A 27,964-nucleotide genomic window follows, 5' to 3' on the forward strand; every position below is an offset into this window, starting at 1 on the left:
CATCTCAGGTGTCTGTCTGTAGGTGTCCAGCTCATGGTAGGGTTGTGGATGCAGTATCAGAGGGAAATTGGTTTGCAGACTCTATGGCAAAACAGGCAGCGGAGTCTAAGACAGGCGCACTGCAGATGTTTCTTGATTCCGCTGGGAAAGCGGCAGTGTCACAGCCGGATGTGTTTTTTGACCCACGGATGTCTTTGACGGAGATTCAATCTTTGGCTCTGTCCGGTGAGAAATCAGCTTGGAGGAAACATGGTGGGTGTGGCCCAGATGGAATCTGGAGGGGGCCGCATCAAAGACCTTACTTGCCTAAACGGCTGTTCTCCTACATGGCGAAAATGGCACATGGACTGGATCATGTCTCAAAACAAGGTATGATTAATCTTTTAGCTCAGACCTGGGACAGCATCGGATTCACCACCACTGCGGAGAACTACTGCAGAAAGTGCCTAGTGTGCGCTCAACATAACGTGGGTAAGTCACAAAAAACAATACAATCTGCTTTTCCAACACCTAGCTGCCCATTTGAACATGTCATGATGGATTATATTGAGCTAACTCCTGCTAGAGGATATAAGTACTGCCTTGTGGTAGTTGATCTTTTTTCCAAGTGGATTGAGGCATTTCCATGCAGACATGCGGATGCAAAGACCACAGCTAAACATCTATTACAAGATGTTATCTCACGTCATGGGATTCCTTTAAAGTTGTCTTCGGATAACGGAAGCCACTTTGTTAACAAAACAATATCATATATGGCAGAGAAAGCTGGAATTGATTTAAGGCAGCATTGTGCATGGCATCCGCAGAGTGCAGGTGCTGTAGAGAGGGCTGACGCCGTTCTTAAAAATAAACTTGAGAAAATGATGGAAGAGACAGAATTGGACTGGGTATCTTGCCTCCCCTTGGCATTGATGTATATGAGAGGTAGACAGCACTCCACCATAAAGCTTTCACCGCATGAAGTGTTGACAGGTAGAGTTATGTCTATAGGGCAGAATCTGTATACTGGTGGGCCTACAGATATTGTGGCTGTTGACGAGGCTATAGTAGCCTATTGTAAGCAATTGAATCTCATTGTGAATTCTCTTTCTATGCAGGTGAAAGCGGCGCTTCCGACGCCCTTAGCGAAAGGTGAGAGAACGCATCCGTTCTGGCCTGGCGATTGGATATTCGTGAAAGACTTCAGGAGGCGGCATTGGAATTCTCCAAGGTGGAGAGGGCCATTTGAAGTGCTGTTGACTACACCCACAGCAGTAAAAGTGAAGGAGAGAGTGACGTGGATTCACGCTTCGCATTGCAAGAAGGCTCCAACACCACAAGATGATGTGGTCGCGGGGAGCGGTGCAGTTAGCGCTGCTGCTGATACCAGTGCTAGTGATGATGTGGATGCTGCAGATCCATGAAAGTGAGGATGGCTCTGTCACGCCGAGGCAGCAGCGTGACATTCATCACCCCAACTTGGCAATGTCGATGACACTGAGTTTCGCAGTCGAGATGAATTATAGCGATTGCTGGATCTGTCAACATTTGCCTACAAGTGTGGCTGCGCCTTTGTGGATGTCCATTCCGCTTACACGAGAGGAATTGTTGTTTTATAATTGGCAAAATGTAGATGTTAACACTGTTCTATGGAAATTTAACCCTACAGAGAAGTTGCCCAAAGGAGGAAAGATGCCCAATACACCTAATCTATTTGCCCACACATATCAACGTGTAAAGAATAATGTCATTTTCCGGTCTTCATCTACATGTAAGACTATGCCCATTTTGCAGGCCAAGGATGTAAAATACTGCTTCACTACAATACAGCCCAGCAGCGGTAATAGTGTGCTTATAGGTAAGAGTTCTTGTGACAGTGATACTACAATGATAATAGATCTCAGCAATCCTTCCAACTTACCAGAAAAGATTTATGCTGTATGTGGGGCAAAAGCTTACACACGTCTTCCGGCTAATAGTCAAGGATTGTGTTATTTGGCTCATGTTATTCCAATGATTAGGAGAGTAAATATAACAGAAATCCAATCTTTATATTCCCAACACATGAGAAAAGCTATTACTCGTAAGAAGAGGTCACTTTCCTGGTGGCAAAGGGTCCTGGGGGTAGTGATTCCTAGCTATGGAGTGTACAATACGCAAGCGGAGCTTACAGCTCTATCAACTGTCTTAGAGAAGCACATGAATGCATCCGATGACGCCGTATCAGCTTTGGCGACTGAAGTAAATGAAATAAAAACTATAACCTTGCAGAATCGCATGGTTTTGGACGTAATTTTAGCCAGCAAAGGAGGAGCTTGTCGGGTTATTGGAACGGAATGTTGCAGTTATGTGTCAGATCCGTCAAAAGCTATTGCTAGATTGCACAATGATACTCTGGCAGGTGTACAGGAATTACACAAAATCCATGGTGGGGTGGTTTGGGGATTTTTCGAAGGATGGTTTGGTGGTGTGGGAAATACGTGGACGCGTATACTAGTTTTAATTGTCATGACGGTGTTTGTATTCCTGCTTGTGATTTGTGTTATCTCTGCGTGTATTAAAGCAGTAATGTCAAGGATTGTGGGTCCCGCTTCTGTAGTAATGCTCCAGTTGGAAGTCCCAGTGGTGCGAGGGTGGGTTCCTCCCTTCTGGGAAGATGATATTGTTTAATTCTATGTGTGTTTTTTTTTCTTTGGGGTTTCGTGGGATGTTTGTGCCTGAATACCTGTGTATTCTGATGTGTTTTATTGTATATACTATGTTGTTGATTTTATGGTTTTATCATGTCGTACGCCATGTGGTGGTCGTTTTCTCTTATGAGATAGGCCGGTGTAGGAATTTTCCCAGAACGTTATGAGGTAATGTTATGATAAGGGGTTTTTCGCCTACCCGTACGATATGAGTGAGTGTTTTAAAGTTTAAAAAGGGGGGTATTGTCAAGGAATTTTGGGGTGTTTAAACAGAAAACACCTCAGGCCAGCTATGTTTATAACTCAGCTGTTGCTGTCCGCCTGAAGGCTATAGCTCTACTCTGTTGAGACACAGCTGTTGTTTACTGTCTATTATTATAGAAGTTTTATTGCTTTATTGTCTTAGACCTGCGTTTGACTTCTCCACCTGTTAGATCAGTGTTTTTCCTAAGACGTTTCCCTTGGTTGGGTAGGGGAGGGTGGAGACTAATCTGCAGTATATCTAGCTCTCTGTGCTAATAGTACTGCGACAATGGCCCCCAGAAGTCGGCATACCCCTACCGGAGTTAGGACCAAACACAACATAGTTTTTCCTCATCTCTAAGGCCTCCCATACATGAAATGGATTCTTGTATAAAAATATTTTACTGCAAAAGTGGTGAAATTGTTATTTAAAGTTATACACTTCAAACTAAAAATAAAGCCTGTCCGTCTGGTGGTTGAGGCACTTAAAGGCATGTAGATTCACAATGGAAGCTCTGAGAGGTTCAAAACTTGGCATACTTGAAGCCAGAACATACCTCTACATTCTAGAAAAGACTGAATGTCAATATCTGAATGTCAATATGAGATATAGTCATTTGAACACATACTTACAGTAGGCGGAATTGTACATCTATGTAGATGTCTTCTCTACTTTGTAGTGACTCTGGAATGGATTGTCATAGCAACACATATGATGGCTTGTAGGAAAGGTGAGGTTCTACTGAATCCAGCAATACCAATTGTGTAAATGTAGCTTGCATAATCGTGGAGTTATGCCACAAAACGTATATGGTGTCCCAAACGGGGGGAAATAAAACTAATGAAATCTACAGTATCACATTAGTTTTATTTTTACTTCACTTATCAAGGGTGGGAAAACATAAACAAATCACTTGAGTAGAAGTCCCTAAAATGTATGAAATGTCTCAAACTTGAGAAATGAGAAATTGTGAACAAATAGATGCCGCTTCAATAGAGAAATATGCAAGCCTAGATTGGAACTACTAACTATTATTATGTTGCAGCACATGACCTGGATCAAGCTCAAATCTCAATATTATCCTCCTAAATATAGATAATCAAGTTATTCATTTCTGTTATTTGAGTTATTTGGTTACAGTCAAGTTATACTACAGTATGTGGCTCCACCTGCATCTTATTGCCTACAGTATGTGGCTTTCTTCATAAAATGACCGGTAAAATCATTTCACATATTTTGGAATGTGAAAAGATGAGATGAACCTTGTCAAATCAAGTAGCTATTTAGCTGACTGGAGTGGAGAGTGACCTAGCATTTAGTTCTCTTTAGTGTAACAGAGCCTACTGCCTGTCCAGTCTACACTGACAATAGCAGAACCCTGCCCTGACACTGTTTCACCAGAATGGAAAATAGACTTAATTAGTATCACTTGTAATATGGTTACTGCACATATACTATAGCCTAAAAATAGTGTGCGTAATGCACAACATAGATACTGTACAAATTCTGTGTCTTTAAAATTTTACCAAAATGGAATATTGGATCCAAATCTTTGTATCATCTTTGCTAAACAGTTGGAAAAAAGCACGAAACAAGACCCATAATGTATAAAGCCCACGGCAGAAGACCTTCAACACATACTAACTGTTGTTCAACAGAGAGATGATGTTCATAAAACCCTGGCAAACCCAAATTCAATACTCTCCTCTCCTCATCATATACTGTATCATGTTGAGAAAACTACTCCAGTAAGACCAGAGTGAGAGCATGCCGTCTCGTCAAGAAGACTGAATAGGGTACAACATTGTTGAATAGGATACAACACTGTTTAACATACAAATATATTGTTTCATTTGTGGGAAGGCCAGCACAATTGATTGATTGATTGATGGATTTAATAGTTTATTAGACATAAATGTAAAAACAGCAACAGAGTACAGTCATACAATCAGTCCAAAAGGGATAGCACAAAAAAGTCATTGCGGTCTTGTGCAATCAGTTCATAGACAAAACCAGGACTACTGGTCAGAGTACCAGAGACAGGGCCTTCACATGGTCACTGGTCAGAGTACCAGAGACAGGGCCTTCACATGGTCACTGGTCAGAGTACCAGAGACAGGGCCTTCACATGGTCACTGGTCAGAGTACCAGAGACAGGGCCTTCACATGGTCACTGGTCAGAGTACCAGAGACAGGGCCTTCACATGCAGCATCAGAAAGATTGATGAAGTTGTACATCGGCTGCTCTCGTACCCAGATCTCTTTGCATATGATGACAAATATCATAAATGCTACCTAAAACACTAAATATCTAAACGAAATATACCAGCTATAAAACAAAGAATTAGAACAGCAGACCAGTATCTATGTCAAAGGTTTTATTAATCTCACTGAAGTAGTTAACATCTTTCTTTAAATAAATGGAAGTGATGACAAGTCATCACTTTCAATAAATAAGAGTTATGACATACTGAAGACACTGGTCCATGGTTTTCTTCATCGATATATCTGCAGGTCTATGTAGTAGTTCTGGATTTTCTTGGAGATTTGCATCTTCTCTCATTGTGCCCATTTCCCATGGGCACACTTTTAGAGCATGCAACATCAGACTTTCCATGTTCTACAAATTATAATGCTGTATGTTTCCAGGGTTTGTATTTAGACAATATCATCTTCTTCCTCAGAGTCAGTGTCTTCTGTATGTCATCATAACAGTCAAGGAGTTTATATACCGTAAATGGAAATTGGTGCATTTACAGTATATAGAGCTTTTATCCAAAGCACTTTACATAGATTGTGCATTACATTCACACATTCAGTCACACACCGATGGCAGAGGAAACCATACAAGACACCGACCTGCACATCGGGATCAATTAGGGGTTCAGAGTCTAACTCTGGGGGAGCCCTGGATCGAACTGAGAATATGGTATGATATAGTACTACCGGTATATTGTTAGTTCACACTGAATTTTGTCTTGCGAACCTCACGGTTCTCCATCCAGCCGCTCTATTGGCCACTCTATCCCTGAGGCACTGCCGCCTCGGCATATTACCGGTATTATACTGTATATTGTATATTTGTCATCATACACAAACAGATCTGGGTACGAGAGGAGCAGATGATGTACAACTTCATCAACCTTTCTGATGCATGAAGGACCTTAAGTCTCTGGTACACATACCAGTACCAGCCATAATGGCTGTCAGATGTTCTGGTCTTGTACTGGTCTTCACACAAATGAAAAATATCTTTGTATGTTAAACAATGTTGTATCAACCCTATTCAGTCTTCTTGATGAGACTGGTGCAGGCATGCTCTCACTCAACATTTGCAACTTGCTCATTACTGCAGCATATTGTCTGTATATAGAGCCACGGTTTTATGAACATCATCATCTCTCTGTTGCGCAACATTTAGTAAGATCATTTTAAATTTGAGTATCTGCCGATACCGATTTTTCCCCATCTGAAAATTATATTTTTATGCAACTCCTCCAATATCACAATAGTACAATATCCCAAATCACGGACAATATACAGTCTAACATCATGATATGGATATCATATTGATACTAGGGATGTCCCAATCACATTTTTGTGCTCCTGATCTGATCATTTAAAAATGTCATGATCGGCCCCGATTTCCGATACACTTCACATTATAAGATCACATAAGATGCACATAGGTGGAGCCAAATACTGTAGTATAAATTGACTGTAACCAAATAACTCAAATAACAGAAATTAATAACTTGATTATTTATATTTATGAGGATAATATTGAGATTTGAGCTTGATGAGGGAACAGGCTTTCGCCTTTGCTGCCCCAACCCTGTGGAATGCCCTCCCTAAGGCACTCAGAGATGCCCCTACCCTTCAAACCTTCAAATCCACCCTCAAAACCCACCTCTTCAAAATTGCCTTCCCTTTTCACGGTCTTTTAATGTCCTTTTTCTATTAAAGTTGTTTTTAATTTGTTGTTACCTCTGTAAACCCCCCCCCCCCCCCCATGTAAAGCGTCTTTGGGTACTCAGAAAAGCGCTATATAAGTTTGAGATATTATATTATTATTATTTAACATCCAGGTCATGTGCTGCAACAATAATAGTTAGTAGTTCCACTGTAGGCTTGCATATTTCTCTATTGAAGCGGCATCTATTTCTTCACAATTTCTCATTTCTCAAGTTTGAGACATTTCATACATTTTAGGGACTTCTACTCAAGTGATTTGTTTATGTTTTCCCACCCTTGATAAGTGAAGTAAAAATAAAACTAATGTGATACTGTAGATTTCATTAGTTTTATTTCCCCCCGTTTGGGACACCATATACGTTTTGTGGCATAACTCCATGATTATGCAAGCTACATTTACACAATTGGTATTGCTGGATTCAGTAGAACCTCACCTTTCCTACAAGCCATCATATGTGTTGCTATGACAATCCATTCCAGAGTCACTACAAAGTAGAGAAGACATCTACATAGATGTACAATTCCGCCTACTGTAAGTATGTGTTCAAATGACTATATCTCATATTGACATTCAGATATTGACATTCAGTCTTTTCTAGAATGTAGAGGTATGTTCTGGCTTCAAGTATGCCAAGTTTTGAACCTCTCAGAGCTTCCATTGTGAATCTACATGCCTTTAAGTGCCTCAACCACCAGACGGACAGGCTTTATTTTTAGTTTGAGGTGTATAACTTTAAATAACAATTTCACCACTTTTGCAGTAAAATATTTTTATACAAGAATCCATTTCATGTATGGGAGGCCTTAGAGATGAGGAAAAACTATGTTGTGTTTGGTCCTAACTCCGGTAGGGGTATCTCGAAAACTAAAGCACTTTTTGACTGTTTGTTGCAGGACTATAATGTATGGGGTGACACACAGCCGTGGGTTTTCCAGTACATGTCATTGTGGTTACATTGAATGTAAGTTGTGTGCTCTCCTTGATGGTACCTCAATATATTTACTCAATCTTTAAAACGCTTCTCTGCCTCAATTGATTGTCTCTTCTCTTTACTGAACGGAGTTCCCTATACAGATTGCATGGACATAGCAAAATTAAGATATAGATAATATAGTTAATTCAATTACCGGCTCAGTTGTCTGTAGTTTATGTCAGTGGCAAAAATGGCAAACTCCCTCTCTCTGTCTAGGAGCGACAGGAACGGCTCCCCTGCCCAGGTCTGTGCCCACGGTCCGGCTATGTCCACGTCTCCGACCACGGAAGGAATGGCCGGTAAAAGCCTTCGTCTCATTCGTCTTATATTGGTGGAGACTGTATAAACTCAGGGAGCGCTAAGCATGGCCTGTCCCGTCTCGCGGCCCGGACCGCTTCATCATAGACGCGACGTACGGGTTTCTTTGGATCTGCACGAATCAAGTCTGTCCCTAAAAGCAGTTTTGTTAATCGTGTCATCTTCTGGGCCGTGATTGTGCCTGGGAGGCTGTGCCAAAATATTGATAATGGCATTTATGTCGTTGACGTCAAAAATAATTGGCCTGCATAAAAACATTGGATGTTTTTCGTGCACAGCGCCAAAATATTTTCTGTCCTCTTTGGCGGTTGCGTTGATATCTGTAGGCATCCAGGTCTCCAGGATTAAGATTCGTCCACCATGAGACCCAGTCTGCATGTAAGCCATGGTAGAATGTTTCTAATGAACCCCACACATCAGATTATACAGTATACAGTATATGGGCTAATGAGTTATTAAAATAAACGATGATAGCTTAGCATACCGGACATCTGACTGTGTAGCACACAGTGCAGAAAGACAGCGGATGTTGATGTTCTGTTAACAGGAAATTACATCGCCAGATTCGCTCTGATTGGTCAAAATCGGCATAATGGTGAAGTTACCGCCACCATCAGGACTGGGTATAATACTATAGGATCACCGTTAGAATGAGATATAGTGTGTATGTCAAATATTTTTCTATTGGCATTAAAATTACGAATTAAACATATGAATAGTGCAGGTAGAAGGAACAATTACAACACTATTAATTAGGGTGGCCATAAGGGGGCCTCTCCAATTGATCCAGAATGCCACAGCTCGCTTGGTCTTCAACCAGCCAAAATTCTCACATGTCTCCCCCTTCTCCACGGCACTCCCGGAGTACAAAATGCTGATGCTGGTCTTCAAAGCAACCAAAGGTATGGAACCAGTGTTGGGAAAGTTCATGTTTTATGAGCTAGTTCAGTTGACAGTTCAAAAATGTAAAAATGAAACTTCACCCCTGTGTCAATTATCTAATGTGATCCTGGGCTCTACAACCTGCCAACTAGTCCCCATATATGGGGGACATGGGGAGATTAACGGACTTGAACTCATGCTTCCTTCATGCCTGAGTGTCCTAGTTGCTCCTTTACACCTGACAGGGGGGGGTTTCCATGGTTGGACATAGCGTGGAAGGAACACGTTATTCCAACCAGTTTCTTTCCCCTCCATCAGGCGCTCCGGCTGGCCAGGGGGAGGCAGTTTAGAGACCAGGATTACTGCATGTTTTTTGTGAGGGTACCTACCCTAGGGGACACGGGGAGAACATGCAAACTCCACACATAAAGGCCCTTTCGCCAACCCCACTCTGGTATGGGCACTGATGACGTGGAGGAGGAAACACGCCGCCAGCACCCACAGCACCCCGAGCGTGAATCGAACCCAGGACCTTCTAGCTGTGAGGCTAGAAGTTTTTCAAATAAAGACAGACAGAAGAAAAAAGTGTGACAAGACAAAAAAAAAAGAAAGAAAATAAAAACAGGGCATGATTTAATGCTGAATGAGTCATTACATTGCATTGCATTAAGTTACACTGCATACTTTATTCCTATTGGGAATGAAGTCCAAACCTTAAAAAAATAACTGAATTCCTTATCATGTTCCAACTTGTGGAACATGATAACTTGTGAAAGCGGCATGCTTTTATTTTGAAGGCAAACGTTTCTGAATGTTTTCGGTTCTCACAGCCTGCATATCTCCGTGTGCTAAAAATATCTGATCTACAAGCTCACAGCGAGTCGCAGACTTGTGAGCTTGTAGATCAGATATTTTCAGCATGTTGTACGACGAAGAATAAATCAGGCATTACTGTGCTTCACTCACTGTGGGAGGGAGATGTCTTTTGTTGGCCGTTCGGGGCGATATGGACACATACCTCCTCGACGCAAAAATAACAAGCTATTGGAAGCTATTTTTCAAGGCACATTATGTTTAATCAATCAATAATTTAAACAACTTTCCTTAGTGTTTGCGTCAGGAGTCGGATGTTCTGTGTCTGCTGTCTGCCTGCATGACAGGAGGATCAACATGCTTTTAAATGCGAGCTGCACGCTCCAGTGAAATTGTACGGCTTAGTGTATTAGTAATTTGTGTTGGATAAGGACTTATTGGTGGGTTTTCCGCTAGATATTAAGGACTGTTTAGGGTGTGTTTTAGCGCTGGGGATTTCGCCAGGAAGGCTCTATGGAAGCACTCACTCTTGAACGAAGTTAAACGAGAGAACACTTTCTCACGTTCAACTTCGTTCAAGAGTGAGTGTTTCCATAGAGACGTTCACACACGCCAGAAATGAACACGTTCACAATGATGTTCATCAAGCAGAAATGAACGTGTTCGATGTTCAAACACTGCCCATACCTTCAAAGTCTGATCAGAGCATACAAACCATCCCGGCTCTCAGATCAGCCAACGCAGGGAAGCTGGTAGAACATTGACTAAAAATGCCAGGACAACGCTCCAAACGTCCCAAACTCTTCTCCCTTCTGGCTCCAAAACGAAGGAACGTACTTCCCATTGCAATCAGAACTGCCAATCTTCCGCCATAGTCTGAAAACCTGCCTCTTCAGACTCCATCTCATACCATAGCACTTGCCATAGCCTCGACGACCTTACAGGCATATGCAAAGGCTCAATTTATGTAATTTAGATAGCATTTGATGCAGACATAAGTAACACTAAAGTGTATAGGCATTGTTTCATTATATAGATATTGCACTTTTAGACTGATGTTAGGTTCTTAGTTTAGGTATGATTCTTGATGACTATGATGTATATTGAAATCACAAATTCACATTAAATATAGCCTATAGTATTAGTAATGTTAAACTAGACAGACTAAATATGTTTAAATAAACTAAAGTGGATCTTTGTTCCCTCATGAGTGAGAGAACAAACTTGTCCGAACAGGATGCCTGGACAGCAACAGGGGTCCTTGTATGCTAAGTGGATCTATAGCTGGCTGATAGCAGCTGGCTGCAGGCAGACACCTATTTTGGACATGTATGGACCACTTTAGACTTCAGTGGGGGTGGGTAACCTGAGACCACCTTTTCTTTGTTGTCTTTGATGTTTCTGTATTTAAGACCTACCAAAATGTAACTATGTGTGTGAGTGCCCAGAAAGCCGTGAGGCTGCCTGGGTGTATGTGGGGGCTTCGGCCTCTGCATGGCTGTGTGATCTGCTGTACTCTACAATCTACAATAAAATGGACCTGGAAACTTTCATTTGCCTGTCGGTCGTCTCCGTATCTTTGCCTGAGTCTTTAGTCAAGTTTACGTATGTTTATGGGCTAATATAGTGATATACTTTTAGCCCATTTACTTCAAAGTGGTGCCGATCCCGGTCGCTTTTTTTGGTGCTTTTTGCGCCAGGCGGGAGAACCAGCGAGGGCATTTTTCAGTCTAATATAGTACTTCGGTCGGCAATTTTTGGATGGAGGAGGACGGCGCGGCGCGGTGCTGCGTGCTGCGTGCGGCAGTCGAACCAGCGGCGAGTCAACACACTGGCGACGGCCTGCTCGGCGCGGCGAGGAGGTGCAGCGATTGGCGGCGGCTCTCATCGATCGGTGACCAGAGGCGGTGCACAGCGACTGGACGGCGGGGTGAGGAGGATGCGCAGCGTGGCATATACCCCGGCCGGCCCGTGGGCGTTCATCGGCGGTCGGCGATCGAAGGGAGGCGGTGACGCGCTTCATTCACTCTTCTCGGCGTGCGCCTCTGCGTGGTTCGACGGCGACGGCAAAGCGGCTGATCTACAAGCTCGCAACGTGGCGCGCAACACGCTGATTCACTTTCCGTTTGTTCAGTCATGTGGTGACTGAAAAGGGAGGAGGTGATGAAAGTGAATTCAGATCAGAATTCAGAATGAACGTTTTCGGACAATGGGCAGCTCTCGATAACAGAGCGGCCTACGCCATGCGGTGCGCATTTGTACTGCAACACAACTTCGTTTGGCCTCTGTGCGCTGGCGATGAATGAACACTCGAAGGTGAGGCAAAGAAAGAAGAACAACATTGCAGATAATGGTTCTATTATATCAGATGGATATCGTTCCATTTGATTTCAAATGTATATGTCTACGTTTGTCTATAGTTCAACATATACTGGGCCTGTATGTTGATTTTTATGTGTCGGGTATTTTAATTAGAGAAGTTGACTTAATGGGGATGAATATGCCTACGGGAGATTTGGGAACTGAACAGAGATATTTACCGGAGTACAGTTAGTTAGATGTTTCTTTGTCAGGCGAAAGGCAGTGCTCCTGTCGTACGCATAAGTGTCAACTGTCCTAATTATGCATAAAGTTTTTATTTATATTCGAATAAATTTGTGAATGGGTAAAGTCAACAAGGTATTTCTGCTATGACATGTGGGGAGACTCTAAAGGTATATAGGACACTCTATGATTTTAACGTAAGTAAATAGCCTTTAGCATGCATGGGATCAAACGTACAGCTCTTTTAACAGTGACGGTGAATCACAGAGATGTGGTCAGGTGTGCATGAAGGGAGGAGTGTAGCGTTAGCGTCGCCGCAGTAGATTGGTTATTTGTAAGCCTTGGTATTCTAGAGTGTTTAGATATAAATTATGAGTGCTTTCTGCATGTGCTAAAAGAGTAGTTAACTAAAAATAACGAAAGTTACGAATCATTTTATGGATGATTATGGTCAAATTTATCCTTGACATTAGCTGAAGCTAAGAGCTTCAGATGTCAGGTATGAAATCTGTAACACACTTTGATTCGATTATTGGGTGCTTTGATAAGCAAAAGGGGTTGGATTCAGCGACGTGTATTTTGTTCAGTGTCAGATTTTTGTAATATGGTTTATCAGTTATGTAAATTTTCATACATGTACGAATGACCGATTTTGTATACATACTGTAATGTTTGATTATTTGTGTGTCATGTTTTCTGATGTTCAAGCCAGTCAGTGCAAAAGGGAGGACTAGGGTGAATTGTGTTCAATATTCGTTTTATGAGGCAAGGTTGCCTCAAAGGGAGGCTATGATGTATATTGAAATCACAAATTCACATTAAATATAGCCTATAGTATTAGTAATGTTAAACTAGACAGACTAAATATGTTTAAATAAACTAAAGTGGATCTTTGTTCCCTCATGAGTGAGAGAACAAACTTGTCCGAACAGGATGCCTGGACAGCAACAGGGGTCCTTGTATGCTAAGTGGATCTATAGCTGGCTGATAGCAGCTGGCTGCAGGCAGACACCTATTTTGGACATGTATGGACCACTTTAGACTTCAGTGGGGGTGGGTAACCTGAGACCACCTTTTCTTTGTTGTCTTTGATGTTTCTGTATTTAAGACCTACCAAAATGTAACTATGTGTGTGAGTGCCCAGAAAGCCGTGAGGCTGCCTGGGTGTGTGTGGGGGCTTCGGCCTCTGCATGGCTGTGTGATCTGCTGTACTCTACAATCTACAATAAAATGGACCTGGAAACTTTCATTTGCCTGTCGGTCGTCTCCGTATCTTTGCCTGAGTCTTTAGTCAAGTTTACGTATGTTTATGGGCTAATATAGTGATATACTTTTAGCCCATTTACTTCAACTATTTTTTTGTATTTGATGTATTACCATGTGTTGCTTACTGTAAATCGCTCTGGATTAAGAGCATCTGCTAAATGACTACATTGTAAATTGATACCTGAACAGATGATCTTGGTGGTTTTCGGGGCCCACAAACTTTCCTCGTGGGTTAGTACCGAAGCAGCGCTGCCACAGTCCAGTTGTCGACACACTTCGTGCGCTGCCCTCAGACTGATGGCATGTACAGAATCCCGAACTTGAACCCACTGTCCATCGTCTCTCTTCTTCTCCAGTGTACCGTTACAGTCACTGGTTCCTCCCACCAACCTGACATCTGTGGTGTTAGACATGAGACATCTTTGTTGAGTAGAGAAAGACTGACTTTTCTGTTGATTTAAACCAGTTTTGTGATTGATGGCTTTCATTGTTTGTTACCTAAACCAGTGGTTCTCAACCAGTGGTCCGGGGACCGCCAGTGTTCCTTGAGGGGCTTCCAGGTGGTCCCCAGCTAAATGATGCAGTTGGTAACCAAATGGACCCTTATAGATCTTTAACTAGTTAAACTATTGATAAACATCTGCATTACTTAAGTTAATTTACAAGAAGTCTACAGAATTTGACAAAATTATTTTGATGAATGTGTGCCTGTTATCTCTGGTATGGTAGGCTACCAACATCAACACAGTATGGAATTGTGGACAAAATAGTACGACAACAGGGGTTTTTGGTCTGAATAAATAATGGACCTTGACGTGAAAGGGGTTGAAAACGACTGACCTGAACAGATAAACTCAGTTTTGCCGCGATCCGCGTCGAAAAAGATTGCAGAGGCAGCAGAGCCGCAGTCCAGCTGTCGACACAGCTGGTGTTCCTTAATCAGAGTCCAGGTGCGATCGTCGTAGATACGCCTCCACCCTGCGTCGTGCCTCTCGGTCAGTTTACCAACACACTTCCCCTCTCTCTCCACCAACCTGAAATCTGGACAGAGACCACAGAATAAATGGTGCATCTTTTTAATATAAAGTCATATTAATGGCGCTCGGGAGGTGCGGTGGTAATCAACTAATACCACAGAGTCTGGGGCTTTGGGCTGAGGGCTGAGGGTGATATTTGTCACTACACGTATACTACTATGTGAACTACATTTACAGTACTACTATGTGGACTACATTTACAGTACTACTATGCAAACTACATTTAGCCTACACTGCACATACTCCTACAGTATGCAAACTACATTTTGTCCCTGCACAATTGCACATACTCCTGTTAACTACATGTACACTGCAGTGACTGCGTATACACCTATGTGAACTACATTTTGTCACTGCAGTACTCCTGTGTGAACTACATTTAGTCACTGCACGTACTCCTGTGTGAACTACATTGTGTCCTGTGCTGTGTGCACTACGTTTGCAGTGGACAGGACAGACGAGACGAGACAGGCACAGACCTACGAGGGAAGGCCTAGAGCAGAGATTGGAGATCAGCTTAGAACGTCAGGCTCAATGCAGGGAACTTTACTGCGGGCGAAATTCGACAAAGGAGAAGATGATTAAAAATATCCTTCTCTCGCCATAATCTTGAAAAATCGAGCCTTTGTCGTATATTGGACAATAATTTGTATACTATAATCATTCTATAACAACTACATTTCTGTGCTAAAGTCAATTGTCTGTATGTCTGTCTAGCTGAAAGCAGCCACAGTCGAGTACTCTGCATTGTGACAGTTAGTCTCAGAGGCCTGTCTTTGATTGCGAACGCAGTGAGCCACTTACTATGACAGCAAGGGCTGAATGTCTGTGTATGTATGTGTGTGTGTGTGTGTGTGTGTCTGTCCCGCTGTTACACCACCCGCCCGCCACCAGAGGGCGCAGCTGTAGCACACACACACACACACGCACACACACACACACACAGGGCGCAGCTGTAGCACACACACACACACACACACACAACCACACACACACGAGCTGCGTTCGCTTCCCGCGTTTGCGCGTCTTACTTGTATTTAAAGTCAAGGTGTCGTTGGCCGGTTCCCATGCCTTTTGTTTAAGTCCAGATCCTGGGTCACACCTAAGGAAGTTAGCATACTATTGTCTCAACAACAGGTCACTTGATTATGTATGCATCTGCGATTCCAACACCCAGAAACACCTCTGTTTGATGGAACTCTGTATATAATGTCCTGGAAATACAATGTGGGGGAGTCTTGTTTGGCAGGCTGACCGCACGGTCAGTCTGTTGTTATGCTCCCGTGGGCAGGACAAGGGCCTACGGGGAAGCTCTGCTGTTCTTGGTCTGCAATAAATAAAACGCTACACTTCAGCTCATCTCTGCCTGCGTGTTTCTTCATCCGATCGTCTGAGGCTTTGATGCCGAATACTCTTCGTCCTTTTTTTGTCTATTTTGTCTAAGTTTTAGTCAGTGTACTGAAATGTTAGTCGTTGACGAAGGTTCAACTTAGAGATGTAGATCTGCTCCAATCAGATCTACGTTACCTTGTCCGCGCCCCTTTATAAACGCTCCTCTCATTTCACGTCACTCATCTGTGCTTCCGTTCAGGTAGTCAGGTAACGCGCATCGATCATGTCAGATCCAGACGACAGCACCTCTCACCGCCGCAGCTCCAGGCTGGCTGCCGCCGAGTATGTCCACTGGCCAGACGAACTCATTTACGCCGCGCTCTCCGGCCACGGCATCGTTCCCGAACGGGGCCTAACCCACTCTCAGCTGGTGGATCTCCTCCTCGCCACCATCGAGTCCTCGCAGACTCAGCAGCACGAGTCTCCCAGCCAAGGCAAGAGTAAGGGTAAAAAGAAAAATACAACCCCGCGTTCAGCCGAGCTCGCCCAGGAAGAACCCGGCGGCTCCCAGGCCTACGCTGGCCCCGTTCAAAATCCGCATTCGCCGCCATCTCACGACTCCACCGCCCTGCTGCTGTCAGCTATGGCCACCCTGGCCAACGCAGTCGGGGCACTCGAATCACGGCTCTCTCAGCAAGCGCCCGTGCACCCTCCTCCAGCGGCCGCCAGCGCCACGCTCTCGTCCTCCTTTCCTCCTCTAAACAACCCGGTGCCTCCCCACCCGCGGTCCGGGTTCACCCTCTCCTCCGCCCAGCCAGTTGCCCCTGCCGGTAATTATTTCATTTCTCCCTTTTCCGCCATCTCCTCTCACCTCAGAGCCCAAATAATCAAAGGGAAGGACGTTAACCTAGCCTCTCTCATCCTCCCCACTCCCGAATGCGACAGAAAGCTGGTAGGCTCCGACCAGCTCTCCGCCGTGTTCCGCGCCTCCGATCCCCGCATTAACCGTTCCCTCGACTTCTGCGACTTCGTTATAGCCTTCGGCTTGTTTAGGGACACCCTGTGCGATGCCTTCCCAGAGCGTAGATCCGAGCTAGACTCCTACCTCGCTCTCATTAGCGAAATCAAACGTAGATACGGCGGCCCTATGTTTTACGATTATCACAAAGCCTTCTCAGCTAAAGCGGCTAACTTCCTCGCTCGCTTCAACTCTAGACTCAACTGGGCGTGCCTAGATACAGAGCTGCTCATTCTGCACGTAGGCGGCCACAGGGCCCTTACCTGCTATCTGTGCAACCAAGTAGATCACTCCGCCGAATCATGCCCCAGGTCAGTGTTTCTCGCTCCCTCGGTGAAAAAAGAAAACCGCCCAAAAACTCTGAATCCTTCCGCCTTCGACCCTCAAGATCTCTACCCCCAGGACCAGCCCCCCCCGGGCCAGAGGGACTCCCGCGGAAGAGAGGTGACCTTCTTTAACAACATGCCCATATGTAACAACTTTAACGAAAATGTCTGCACCTTCGGTAAATGCCAATTCTCTCACGTTTGTAGCTACTGCAAAGATCCCCACTCTAAGTCTGTGTGCCCGAGGCGAACCCGCCCTCCGAGGGATGCCAGCAGGGAGGGTCCACCTCACAAAACTCCTCCATGCTGCGCTTCCTCTCCGTCATAAAACGCTCCTCCGGCCACCTTCCTCTCTTCAGCCTCCCGAATGGTCTCCCTCTCCACCAGCACGCCTTCACCTCCCATCTCCGCGTGAACCAAAATTCTCGCCACTGCTCCTTCTCACAACCCTCTGCCGAGAGGTCGTCCACTCCTACGCTGCTAACCCCACTCTCTCATTTCCCATCCGCCTCTGCAAGGTCCCATCTCCGCAGGCTCCTCTCTCTCTCTCCTCCAGGCCCCAGGCGGGCCAATGGCGCCCTAGGGCAACCCAAGCCGGTAACGACCTCCAGGTATGTTCTTTAAATTCCTTTTGGGGGGCAGGCTCAAGAGCCCCCCCTGCCTCCACCAGGCAGGATCCGAACCGAGGCTCTGGCCCGTCCCCAGGGGGCCCACGCCAAAGCTCCTCCACTGTCTCCTCCTCATACCGTTATCATTCTGTTATCATTCTGTTATCATACTGCCTGTCACTTCTCTGTCCATTCACTCATCCCAGCTCCATACTGTAATTAATTCATCCGCAATAAATCTCACCTCCAACCTCCGCCCTCCGTCTTAAGTATAATCTCGTTAAGAGTTGAAATGTTAGTCGTTGACGAAGGTTCAACTTAGAGATGTAACGAGCCATCATTCATCTGCTCCAATCAGATCTACGTTACCTTGTCCGCGCCCCTTTATAAACGCTCCTCTCTTAAGTGTAATCTCGTTAAGAGTTGAAGTATAAAATATACCTCACCTTCGCCTGGGAACCAAGGCCGCACCGTCTGCATAGCCTGCTGTGTTATTCCTCTCACTATCTGGACTTTGAGACAACGCGACCCAGATCTGAGAGGGCTGCTCAGGATAGAGATGCAACCGATCCGATATTATATCGGGATCGGCCTCCGATCCAGCTTAATTAATGTATCGGAGATCGGATTTGACGCCACCGATACTCGCTCCGATACAGGAGGGGGACACGTGTTTAATGTTTACTACAGTCCGTCCTGCACAGACAGTGCAGTGAGCGAATCCAACCTCCAGTACATGTACAGACTGCAAACAGTTTATAGAAAAAAGTGGGGATTTTTTCTCGTGAAGAATGGAGAGTGTTTAAGTCCAAGAGAATGGAATCACTTACAGACTTAACAGTATTAAAAGTGTACCCGTCGTCGCACGGATCAGTCAAGTCACTGCATGCGCAGTTCAGTTGTGAACTTGTGTGGAGCTGCGTTCTGACATTGTTGTTGAGATTGCTCTTGTAATCCATTCTTCTGCTATATATAATAACTGCACACACGTGCTGTTTAGCGTGTGATTTAATATTTGTAACTTTATTATTGCCATTGAAAAAAATGCTGCTGTGACGTGACGATGATGATGATGAATAAGCGCGCGTCGTCATCGCGGTTAAATCCGTCTTTATATAATTGGCTCAGTTATCAAACCATGACATTGTTGTCAGAAGCTCAAATATTGATTCAGATTGTAAGTTTAGTGCAATTCTTAAGACAAAGACAGAGTTTGCAAACTAAAGTAGCAACGCAACACCAGCTAGCACAATAACAAACGTCCTGAGGTATTTTTCTTTCTCCCCGAGTTCTGTCGGTAAGGCTCAAGGCTTTTGTCACATGATAGCGCAGCTGATTCCAGGCATCACATTAGGGGTAAAAAGGTACCACGTGTAGTATTATTATTATTAATAAACCATAGTATTAATTAACAGGTTACATGCAGGCATCACTTGAAGGGGTAAAAATGTACCTTTGCACATAATAATAATAATAATAATAAACCATAGTATTAATTAACAGGTTGCCATTTCCTTAAGGTTTACAGGTTAAACACTTCTTATTCTTATTTTTACAGGTTAAACACTTAACCATAAACATCCCCTCTTTGAATTTAAATGTAAGGCATTTGTACAATTAAAAATGGCTTATTGAAAGTTAATGCATTTTTTGTATTTATTTGTTTTGCAATGTAGCCTACAGCAAATATCGGATCGGCAAATATCGGATATCGGGAAATTTCAAAATGAATATATCGGATCGGAATTGAAAAATCAGTATCGTTGCATCTCTAGCTCAGGATACACAAACATAAACAATGAACTCTACACGCCGCCTCTACCCACACCTCACCCCAACCCCCATGTTACATGTAATTTGTTGTGACAATAAAGTTTGATTGATTGATTGATTGAAGGTAGAGAACCATTGTGCCAGACACAAAACACACTTTTAGAATAATATACAGATAACACAGATCCATTCCTGACAATAACAAACCAAACCTATAAAAAGTGTAGTAGAAAGAAGGCACTGGCGCAAACTCGGACAATTTATTAAGCCTTTTATTACTATCGATAGCAGTCCCGCTCCTGAGATGCACTGTCCACACATCCATCCACCTTCAACCGTTTATCCGGAGTTGGGTTGCGGGGGCAACAGTTCCAACAGAGAGCTCCAGACATCCCTCTCCAGAGGGAATTCTGGAGCTCTCTGCTGGAAGTCTGGAGCTCTCTGCTGGAACTGTTGAGATGCCCTGCACAAACCTACCTTGAGGCACAGTTGAACCCTGTTGTGCAAAGTGTAGTTGGCGTATTACCTGAGCAGGTGAGTCCAACAGCCTCGTCAGGTGAGCAGGTGTTTCTCGTTGAGTCTGAGGCTCTACAGTCCAGGAGAGCAGACTCGTTGCCTTCACACTGGAACTCTTTAGTCCACATCGGAACATTGGCTTCTCCATAGAGCGCCCCCTGGAGGACCGAAGGAGGCCCACAGCCCAGCTGCCCACAGGCCACCTCTGCATCCTGCCGGTCAAAGTCAGCTTCACACACTGAGACCCACGACTGGTAAGACTTCACCTCCACTCTGCCCGAACACCAGCTGGTCCCATTCACCAACCTAACTGACTCTGGAGAGAGAGAGAGAGAGAGAGAGAGAGAGAGATTAAATGAGACTGTATTTCTGTCATTGTTGAAGTCATTGTTGAGGGCCCTCCAATGCATAGCTTTTAAAGATTACGTCATATGGCAGCCAGTCTATTGTAATGTTTGTTTAGAGCACTTATGATGTAAATCTATGGAATTTAATGTTTTTTAGAGTACTTTGGAAGTAGATTGTTTGCCAGCCAAGTCTATGGACATTTGTTTAGGGCACTAAATGACGAGGTAAGACATATATCAGTGGGCTTCACACAAAGTGTGATTTGTTGTCTGTCACCTGAACAGATGACCTCCACACTGCTGGGAGCTCCGTCAACCCTAATACGCCTAATGGTGGTCGTGGAAGCTGCGGTGCCGCAGTCCAGCTGTCGACACACTTCATGCGCCATCTTCAGCTCAAAATTATAGTCGTAATGATTGGCATGCACCGCTCTCCACTCTCCATCCAGTCTCCTCTCCAGTATACCAGCACAGTGGCTGGCTCCCCTCACCAACCTGACATCTGTGGTAGAAAATGTGGTAGAAAATGTTTTTTAGTACATTTGTTTAAATAAAAGTATCAATACTGCAATGTAGAAATACTATTGTTACAAGTAATGGTTTGGAATAAAAACATTACTTGAGTAAAAGTATGTTCGGAATAAAAAATGTGCTTGACTTTAAGTACAATTATAAACAATATAAACCATAGTTTTATCTGCAGTTCAGTCTGATTGTCATGAAAAAATAAAATAAAATACAAAATAAAAATCAGAAAAAAACTAACCTACAATAAAATAAAAATCACGATTCGAAATTGCCCGATCGCGTTTTCTTTTTGCTCCCGATCCGTATTTTTTATTTCTATAGATCACTTATGCCATACAATATCCCAAATCACAGAGAATAATATCTAATATCATGATAATATGGATATAATATTGATAGATTTGATACTAGATCACGTCTTTTTGCTCCCGGTCCGAACTCGTTGTGTGTTACCTGAACAGATCACCTCCACATCGTCATAACTCTTGGGGAACCAGAACCCAAACAGACCACTGGTTCCCGTCGGAGCGGAGACGGAGCCACAGTCCAGCTGTCTGCACACGGGATGCGTTTCCATCAGCTTCCAGATGTCATCACTTTGCGGTGTAAACATTGTTTTCCACTCTCCGTCGGGTTTCTCCTGCAGTTTACCGATACATCTACCTTCTTTTCCTTCCACCAACCTGACCCCTGTACAGAAACGTCACAATAAAACCTATTATACAATAGGTCGTTACGAGGAAGCAATCTGATTGGTTGAAATAGCGACACAGCCATGCTTTGACGAGCATGATGGAATGCCTAATCAAAACATAAAAGTCTGTCTTGCTGCTCTCCCAGAGCAAAGCCAGTTGGGTGGCTAGGCTATAGCGATTTGCATGGGACATTTGGTTACATCTCTGGCTACACCTCTTTCCCAAAAATCTTAGTTATAATGACATTGAGTTGACGTGATTTTTTAAGGGTATTAAATGTTTGTCTTTTACCTGAGCAGGTGAGTCCAACAGCTTTGTCAGGTGAGCAGGTGTTTCTAGTTGAGTTTACACAGTCCATGAGAACAGACTCGTTGCCTTCACACTGGAACTCTTTGGTCCACATCGGAACAGTGGCTTCTCCATAGAGCGCCCCCAGGAGGATTGGATGAGTTCCACAGCCCAGCTGTCTGCAGACCACCTCCGCGTCGTGGCGATCAAAGTCAGATTCACACACCGAGACCCACGACTGATTCGATTTCACCTCCACTCTACCCGAACACGAACCAGTCCCATTCACCAACCTCACTGACTCTGGACAGGAGAGAGCGAGAGAGAAATTATTGATCCCACAAGGGGAAAATCAGACTCCAAGAGGCAGCGCAACAGGATTCACATAGTTACAGTTCAAGATTAATTCATCTACTGCCAAGGATGGATTTGGGTTTTTTTATTGATTAAGTTAGATCGCTAATTTCAAAAACTACCCTGCGTTGGGAAAAGCAATCATTGTTTGTTACCTGAGCAGATCAACTGCACATTGGTGACCCAATGACTGACTTCAATGTGATTTATCCATGCAGCGGAGCCGCAGTCCAGCCGGCGACAAACTTCGTGAGCTTCCTTCATCTTAAACTTCTGATACAATTTAACGGCAGCCCAGTATCCACCGTGAGGACGCTTCCACAGTGTACCGATACAGTCACTGGTTTCATTCACCAGTAATACCTCATCATCTGTACAGAGAGACAACAGCATGAAGAGGAAAGATAAATAATAAATATACAGCTATAGCCTATATATATATACATATATTTATCATCTGAACAGAGACAGGAAAGAAAAGGCAAGAAAAAAGAGAAACTGAAAAGAGGGGGGTAATTAAATATGTATTTATTTATAGCAGTGGTGGAGATAAGTAACCAAATGCATACATTTACAAGCGGAACTCTGCCTCCATCTGCCTCAATGTAAACAGATTTACAAAATATACAGTACATTTATTTCAGATTTTTGTCCCCAGATTGTGTTTTTGGTCAAAACTGCTGTAGCCTATTCAACGACCCATGAAATAACCAATGATTTGGGTTAAAAATATATACATAAATGTTTTCTGGGTGAAAGAAAAGTTGACCGTCCACCACTCCACGCTTATACATCCGGGTCTCATTCAAAATAAGATAAAAACACTGAAAAACACTGGCAGTGGTGTAAAAAAAACACAAACTTTTCATAGGAAGGAGGTCCATTATTTATTGGGCATTTGAGCCACGGACCACCATTTAATGAGATTTATGAAACAATATGCTAATAAAACCAACAGTAATACTAATTTTAAATAAAAACAACAGTTCATAGACAGTTAAACAATCATGGCCAAGATCACAATAAAACATCTTGCTCTGTATAGCTATTTATTATTTAGTTTTTGAAAGTTTTCTTAAGTTTACCCATATCTGTACATTATTTTAATCTATTTAATATATTCCACAACTTGACACCCTTAATCGTTACACACCTACATCTCACATTGAGTGTTTCCTTTTTTTTGTTTAAACATGCATTTTCCTTTAAGTAAATGTTGTCTCTTTCTCATTGTGAACAGCAACAACCTGTGAACCAAAGTTCATCAAACACTCCTTAAACTTACCAAGCTCCATACAGTACAGCTCGGTGGTCAGAGAGGACAGCAGCAGAGAGGTCACACTCAGCCACAGAGCAGTCTCCATCTTGCTGTCTGCTGCTCGATCCTGTGTGTCTGAAGCTCCAACAGAACACGGATCACAAATTCACTAATAATTAATGGAAGTCCAGTCTCCTCTATTTGTACAGCACATATGGAATGTGGACAGTTCAGAGTCCACATGAGCCCAAAGAGTTGGGGATTATACTGATGGAAATGATCTCCTAGCTAAATCCGTCATGTTTACAAAAATTGATTGTCTGAATATGCAGCCAGTACAACAAGTAGTAGTAGTAGAAACACGCAAAAATGCTGTCCTTTAAAGGGGGGATGACACGGCCCTCGGGAGGTAATAATGCTATTAAAATTTGCATCTTGGATTATGACATCAGATCGGGATCGCACAATTTGACCAATGAAATTTATCTTTTATCTGGGCTAAGGGCAGAGCGCCTCTGGGCTCTGCGAGTTAGCAGTCCTGGTGGCTATCAACTCATGCTAGTGGTTTTGGTGTCAGACTTAGCTTCATAATGGTTGAAAGTTTCAACCAAATGTTTTTTTTTTCGGTCGAAAATATTCGTTACAATGAGTTGACGTGTAAGTTTCAGGGTAAACTGTTGCATAATCGCAATTTCGCGTGACGAGTTCCATGCCCCCGGCCCCAACCGCTCTGTAACGCCGCTAACATACCGTCAACCACGGCCAGATTCAGCGGGCCATCCAGTCCTCTGTCCCCGCCGTCATGGTGCCTCTACCCGGGGCACTGCATGCAGCCTAGCCGGCTCAAGTAACCCAGTGTTACCTGACCGCTCTCTCTCTCTCTCTCTCTCTCTCTCTCACACACACACACACACACACACACACACACACACACACACACACACACACACACACACACACACACACACACTCTCTCTCTCTCTCTCTCTCTCTCTCACACACACACACCGATATGGGGGGGCGGGACCCCTCTCTCTCGCTCTCTCTCTCTCTCTCTCTCTCTCTCTCTAATAATAATAATATAGCGCGACAACTTGTGAAGATTAGATAATATAGGCTGACTGCATGTGATTCTGTGTCTCCGTCACCATCAGTAGGCTATGATGAAACTTGACATAGTGTAATTTAGGCTATAATGATCAACTTGTATGGGTGATCATTTTATGTATATCAAATATTATACCCCTCCATACACACACACTCTCTCTCTCTCTCTCTCTCTCTCACACACACACACACACACACACACACACACACACCGATATGGGGGAGCGGGACCCTCTCTCTCTCTCTCTCTCTCTCTCTCTCTCTCTCTCACACACACACACACACACACACACACACACACACACACACTGGCTCAGCAGCTACCGAGGCATGACCGGTGGGCCTCTGATTATCGCATGGGTGACAAAGCTTGGTAAATAATAAACACAACTCTTCGCGTTCACAACAGCTATACACAGGCTAAAACATATCGATATAATCAACTTGGTAAATGAACGTCACCCCACTTGATCTAGTAAGAGTATATCTGTTCCAACGTGGGCTTTGTGAAATACTGTACAAAGAAAATGTGTGCTGTAAGCCCGTTACTTTTCTATGGAGAGGCACAGATTCTGTGCGTGCCGTGCGGGTAAAGTGCCCATCCCACCCCCTCGCGTCATCAGGCTTTCCACCCCGGAGGAAAAACAACACAGACTGATCCAATCGGAGCCAACCCCGCCCTCAGCACAGAGAAAGTTCACAAATTCAAAAATGGATGTCTCGCAGGAGGAGGAAGCATTCGTGTCAACTGTCGAGTTTGACTTTGAAACGTTCGAGGAGAATGAGGAGGAAGAGTCAGACGGTGAGCAGGTGGTGGAGGAAGAAGAGGAGTTCCATGACGTCCACGGAATCAGGCCCTATATGTTCGAGCCTCTGCTAGCTCCTGGTACCGACGGTGAGGAGGAGGGAGGTGGACCAGCACCAGCAGCAACTCCTCACCCACGGGAGCATCTTGATGTGTCTAGCTGGTAACGTTCCTTTATAATCAAGTATTTATTGCCTATGCATCATGCATGATTAGTTTGTACCTTAGTGGGATAACCCATAATGTGTATTATTGCATGGTATAACTCACTGCTGCCATTTCTCACCCTTTGATTGTGACAGTCACGCAATTTAGCCCTTTACCACGCACCACGCCACACATGCCATTTCACACGCATTGTAAATAACAATTTTCTCCGCCGCGTAATAACGTGCGCTCATGTGTGCGTCCTCACAAACGGTAAAATAGCCGATCTGCAATCAGCGCTGATATATGCAGTAGGAGGGTAAACAGTGGACCAAATCCTCAGCAGGGTCCCTGACTGTGACGCATGGAAATGAGCCATGCGCTTCGAAATATTTTTCATGAATTTATATGGTTGGAGGACTTCGAGAAACTGAAACGCCTATTTCAAAAGTACACCTTTTCATTTGCCTGATTCCTTGAAAAGGCCTGGTCAATGAGGAGGAGGGCCATTTACATGTAAAATGGCCTTGTTTATTTGTTTTTTTTCTTCAAATACTGTACAAATGTGTATTCATGTATTTAATAATGCATTTCGGAATATGAACAGGAAGGACTGTAATGTCAGTTGTTTTCAATGTACCTGTATGTATGTATCATATAATCCCATATGGCATGACACGAAAATAAATATTTAATTCATTCATTCATACAGTGTTATGTATCAACGGTTCGGCGAGGGGTTCCAAGGTGAAGCGGACTTCTCAGAGGACGAGTGAGTATACTATAAATAAATAATTGTATTTCTGTAGCCATTGTTGTCAATTTCCTCTTGGCATCAGTGCTTGTCAAACCCTTTCACTTTTATGATGTAATCAAAATGCTATGTCCTTTCCTTTCCATGTGCAAGAGTATTTGTAGTAAATCATTTTCGCATGTCATTGATTCTTTTTAGGTGTTACCGGTACACAGCGTACCGCTCATTTGTGAGGTGGTGTTGGGGGTACTTGGGAAAAGGGAACCGGAAGGTCATCCCATCCTGTGCTGTCACCCAAATTAGGGCCGCTTATCCTTCTCCTGCTGGGCAATACACAGGATTCCGGCTGCCTCCACTCCACACGCCACACAACAGACGTCCTCCCAACAGGCACACACGTTTGTTGTCACTGATGGTTTTTCTGACTATTTTTTTATTATTTTTATGTTAGGCTTTAAATATATAAAATGGTCATTTTATATAGGCTTTACATTGTTTGTGCATTACATTCACCCACACATTCATACACCGATTGCGGAGGAAGCCATGCAAGGTACCGACCAGCACATCGGGAGAAATTTGGGGTTCAGTGTCTTGCCCAAGGACATTTCGACATGTAGACAGGAGGAGCCGGGATTCGAACCGCCGACCCATGGATCATTGGACGACCTGCTCTACCTCTTGAACCACAGTCAGTTACTGAAATAAAGCTGCTTGTTCATGTGTAAAACATTATATGTTTCTGGTTGGGTCTTGTAATGCACTATACTAGATGTACTAGATATTGCTGATCTACAAGCTGACAACACATTGCAGCAAAACGAGTTGTGAGCTTGTAGATTTCATCTTTTCAGTGTCTGACACCCGCACTCAAGTAAGAGTTTCACATGCTGCAGGAAAGTTTAGTTCTCTGGGGAAACATTGTGCACAGGTTCAAATTACCTTTTGCCCTTCTTTCACATGGCCCTACCACAGATGCTGTTGAAATGGCATATACATGCTCCTTAGATGTTTTGCATCATCACAAACATGCCTACTTAAATCTTGTGGTCTCTTGGGGAGTTTGTAGTACAAGTCTAATTTATACTTTGTTGTACGAAATGAAAATAAGTAAAACTCTGTTCATACAACCAAGCGACATACAAAGTACAGGCCTATCCATTCGCCTTATCCATAGGCCATCGTTGCTCATGTTAGTGGCATTGTAATTGTGCAGTTATATCGCTCGCAAGACCTAACCACTTTCAACCTGGTGTGCATATTTTTGGAATGTCAATTTCCAAAGAATTTACTGAAACAGTCACACCCTCACAGAGGCGTAATTTCAGAAAGAGAGGGTGGCAAAAATAAATAACCTACCACAGCCCCATTTCTAAAATAACAAAA

The 27,964-nt window shown here is 43.7% G+C and overlaps 1 protein-coding gene across 1 annotated transcript; it reads right to left on the reverse strand.

The window, feature by feature from the left end:
* Positions 1-20,118: 20,118 nt before the first annotated feature.
* Positions 20,119-23,871, reverse strand: LOC310861354 (scavenger receptor cysteine-rich type 1 protein M130-like; the record flags this gene model as incomplete). Its single annotated transcript, XM_083768772.1, has 6 exons — positions 20,119-20,229; positions 20,325-20,524; positions 20,920-21,144; positions 21,624-21,860; positions 22,157-22,456; positions 23,793-23,871. The coding sequence occupies 6 exons, from the start codon at positions 23,869-23,871 to the stop codon at positions 20,119-20,121; spliced, it is 1,152 nt and encodes a 383-aa protein (XP_083624898.1).
* Positions 23,872-27,964: the final 4,093 nt, after the last annotated feature.

The sequence above is a fragment of the Protomyctophum parallelum genome (genome assembly GCF_964188405.1).
Source record: "Protomyctophum parallelum genome assembly, chromosome: 7".
Taxonomy (NCBI): domain Eukaryota; kingdom Metazoa; phylum Chordata; class Actinopteri; order Myctophiformes; family Myctophidae; genus Protomyctophum; species Protomyctophum parallelum.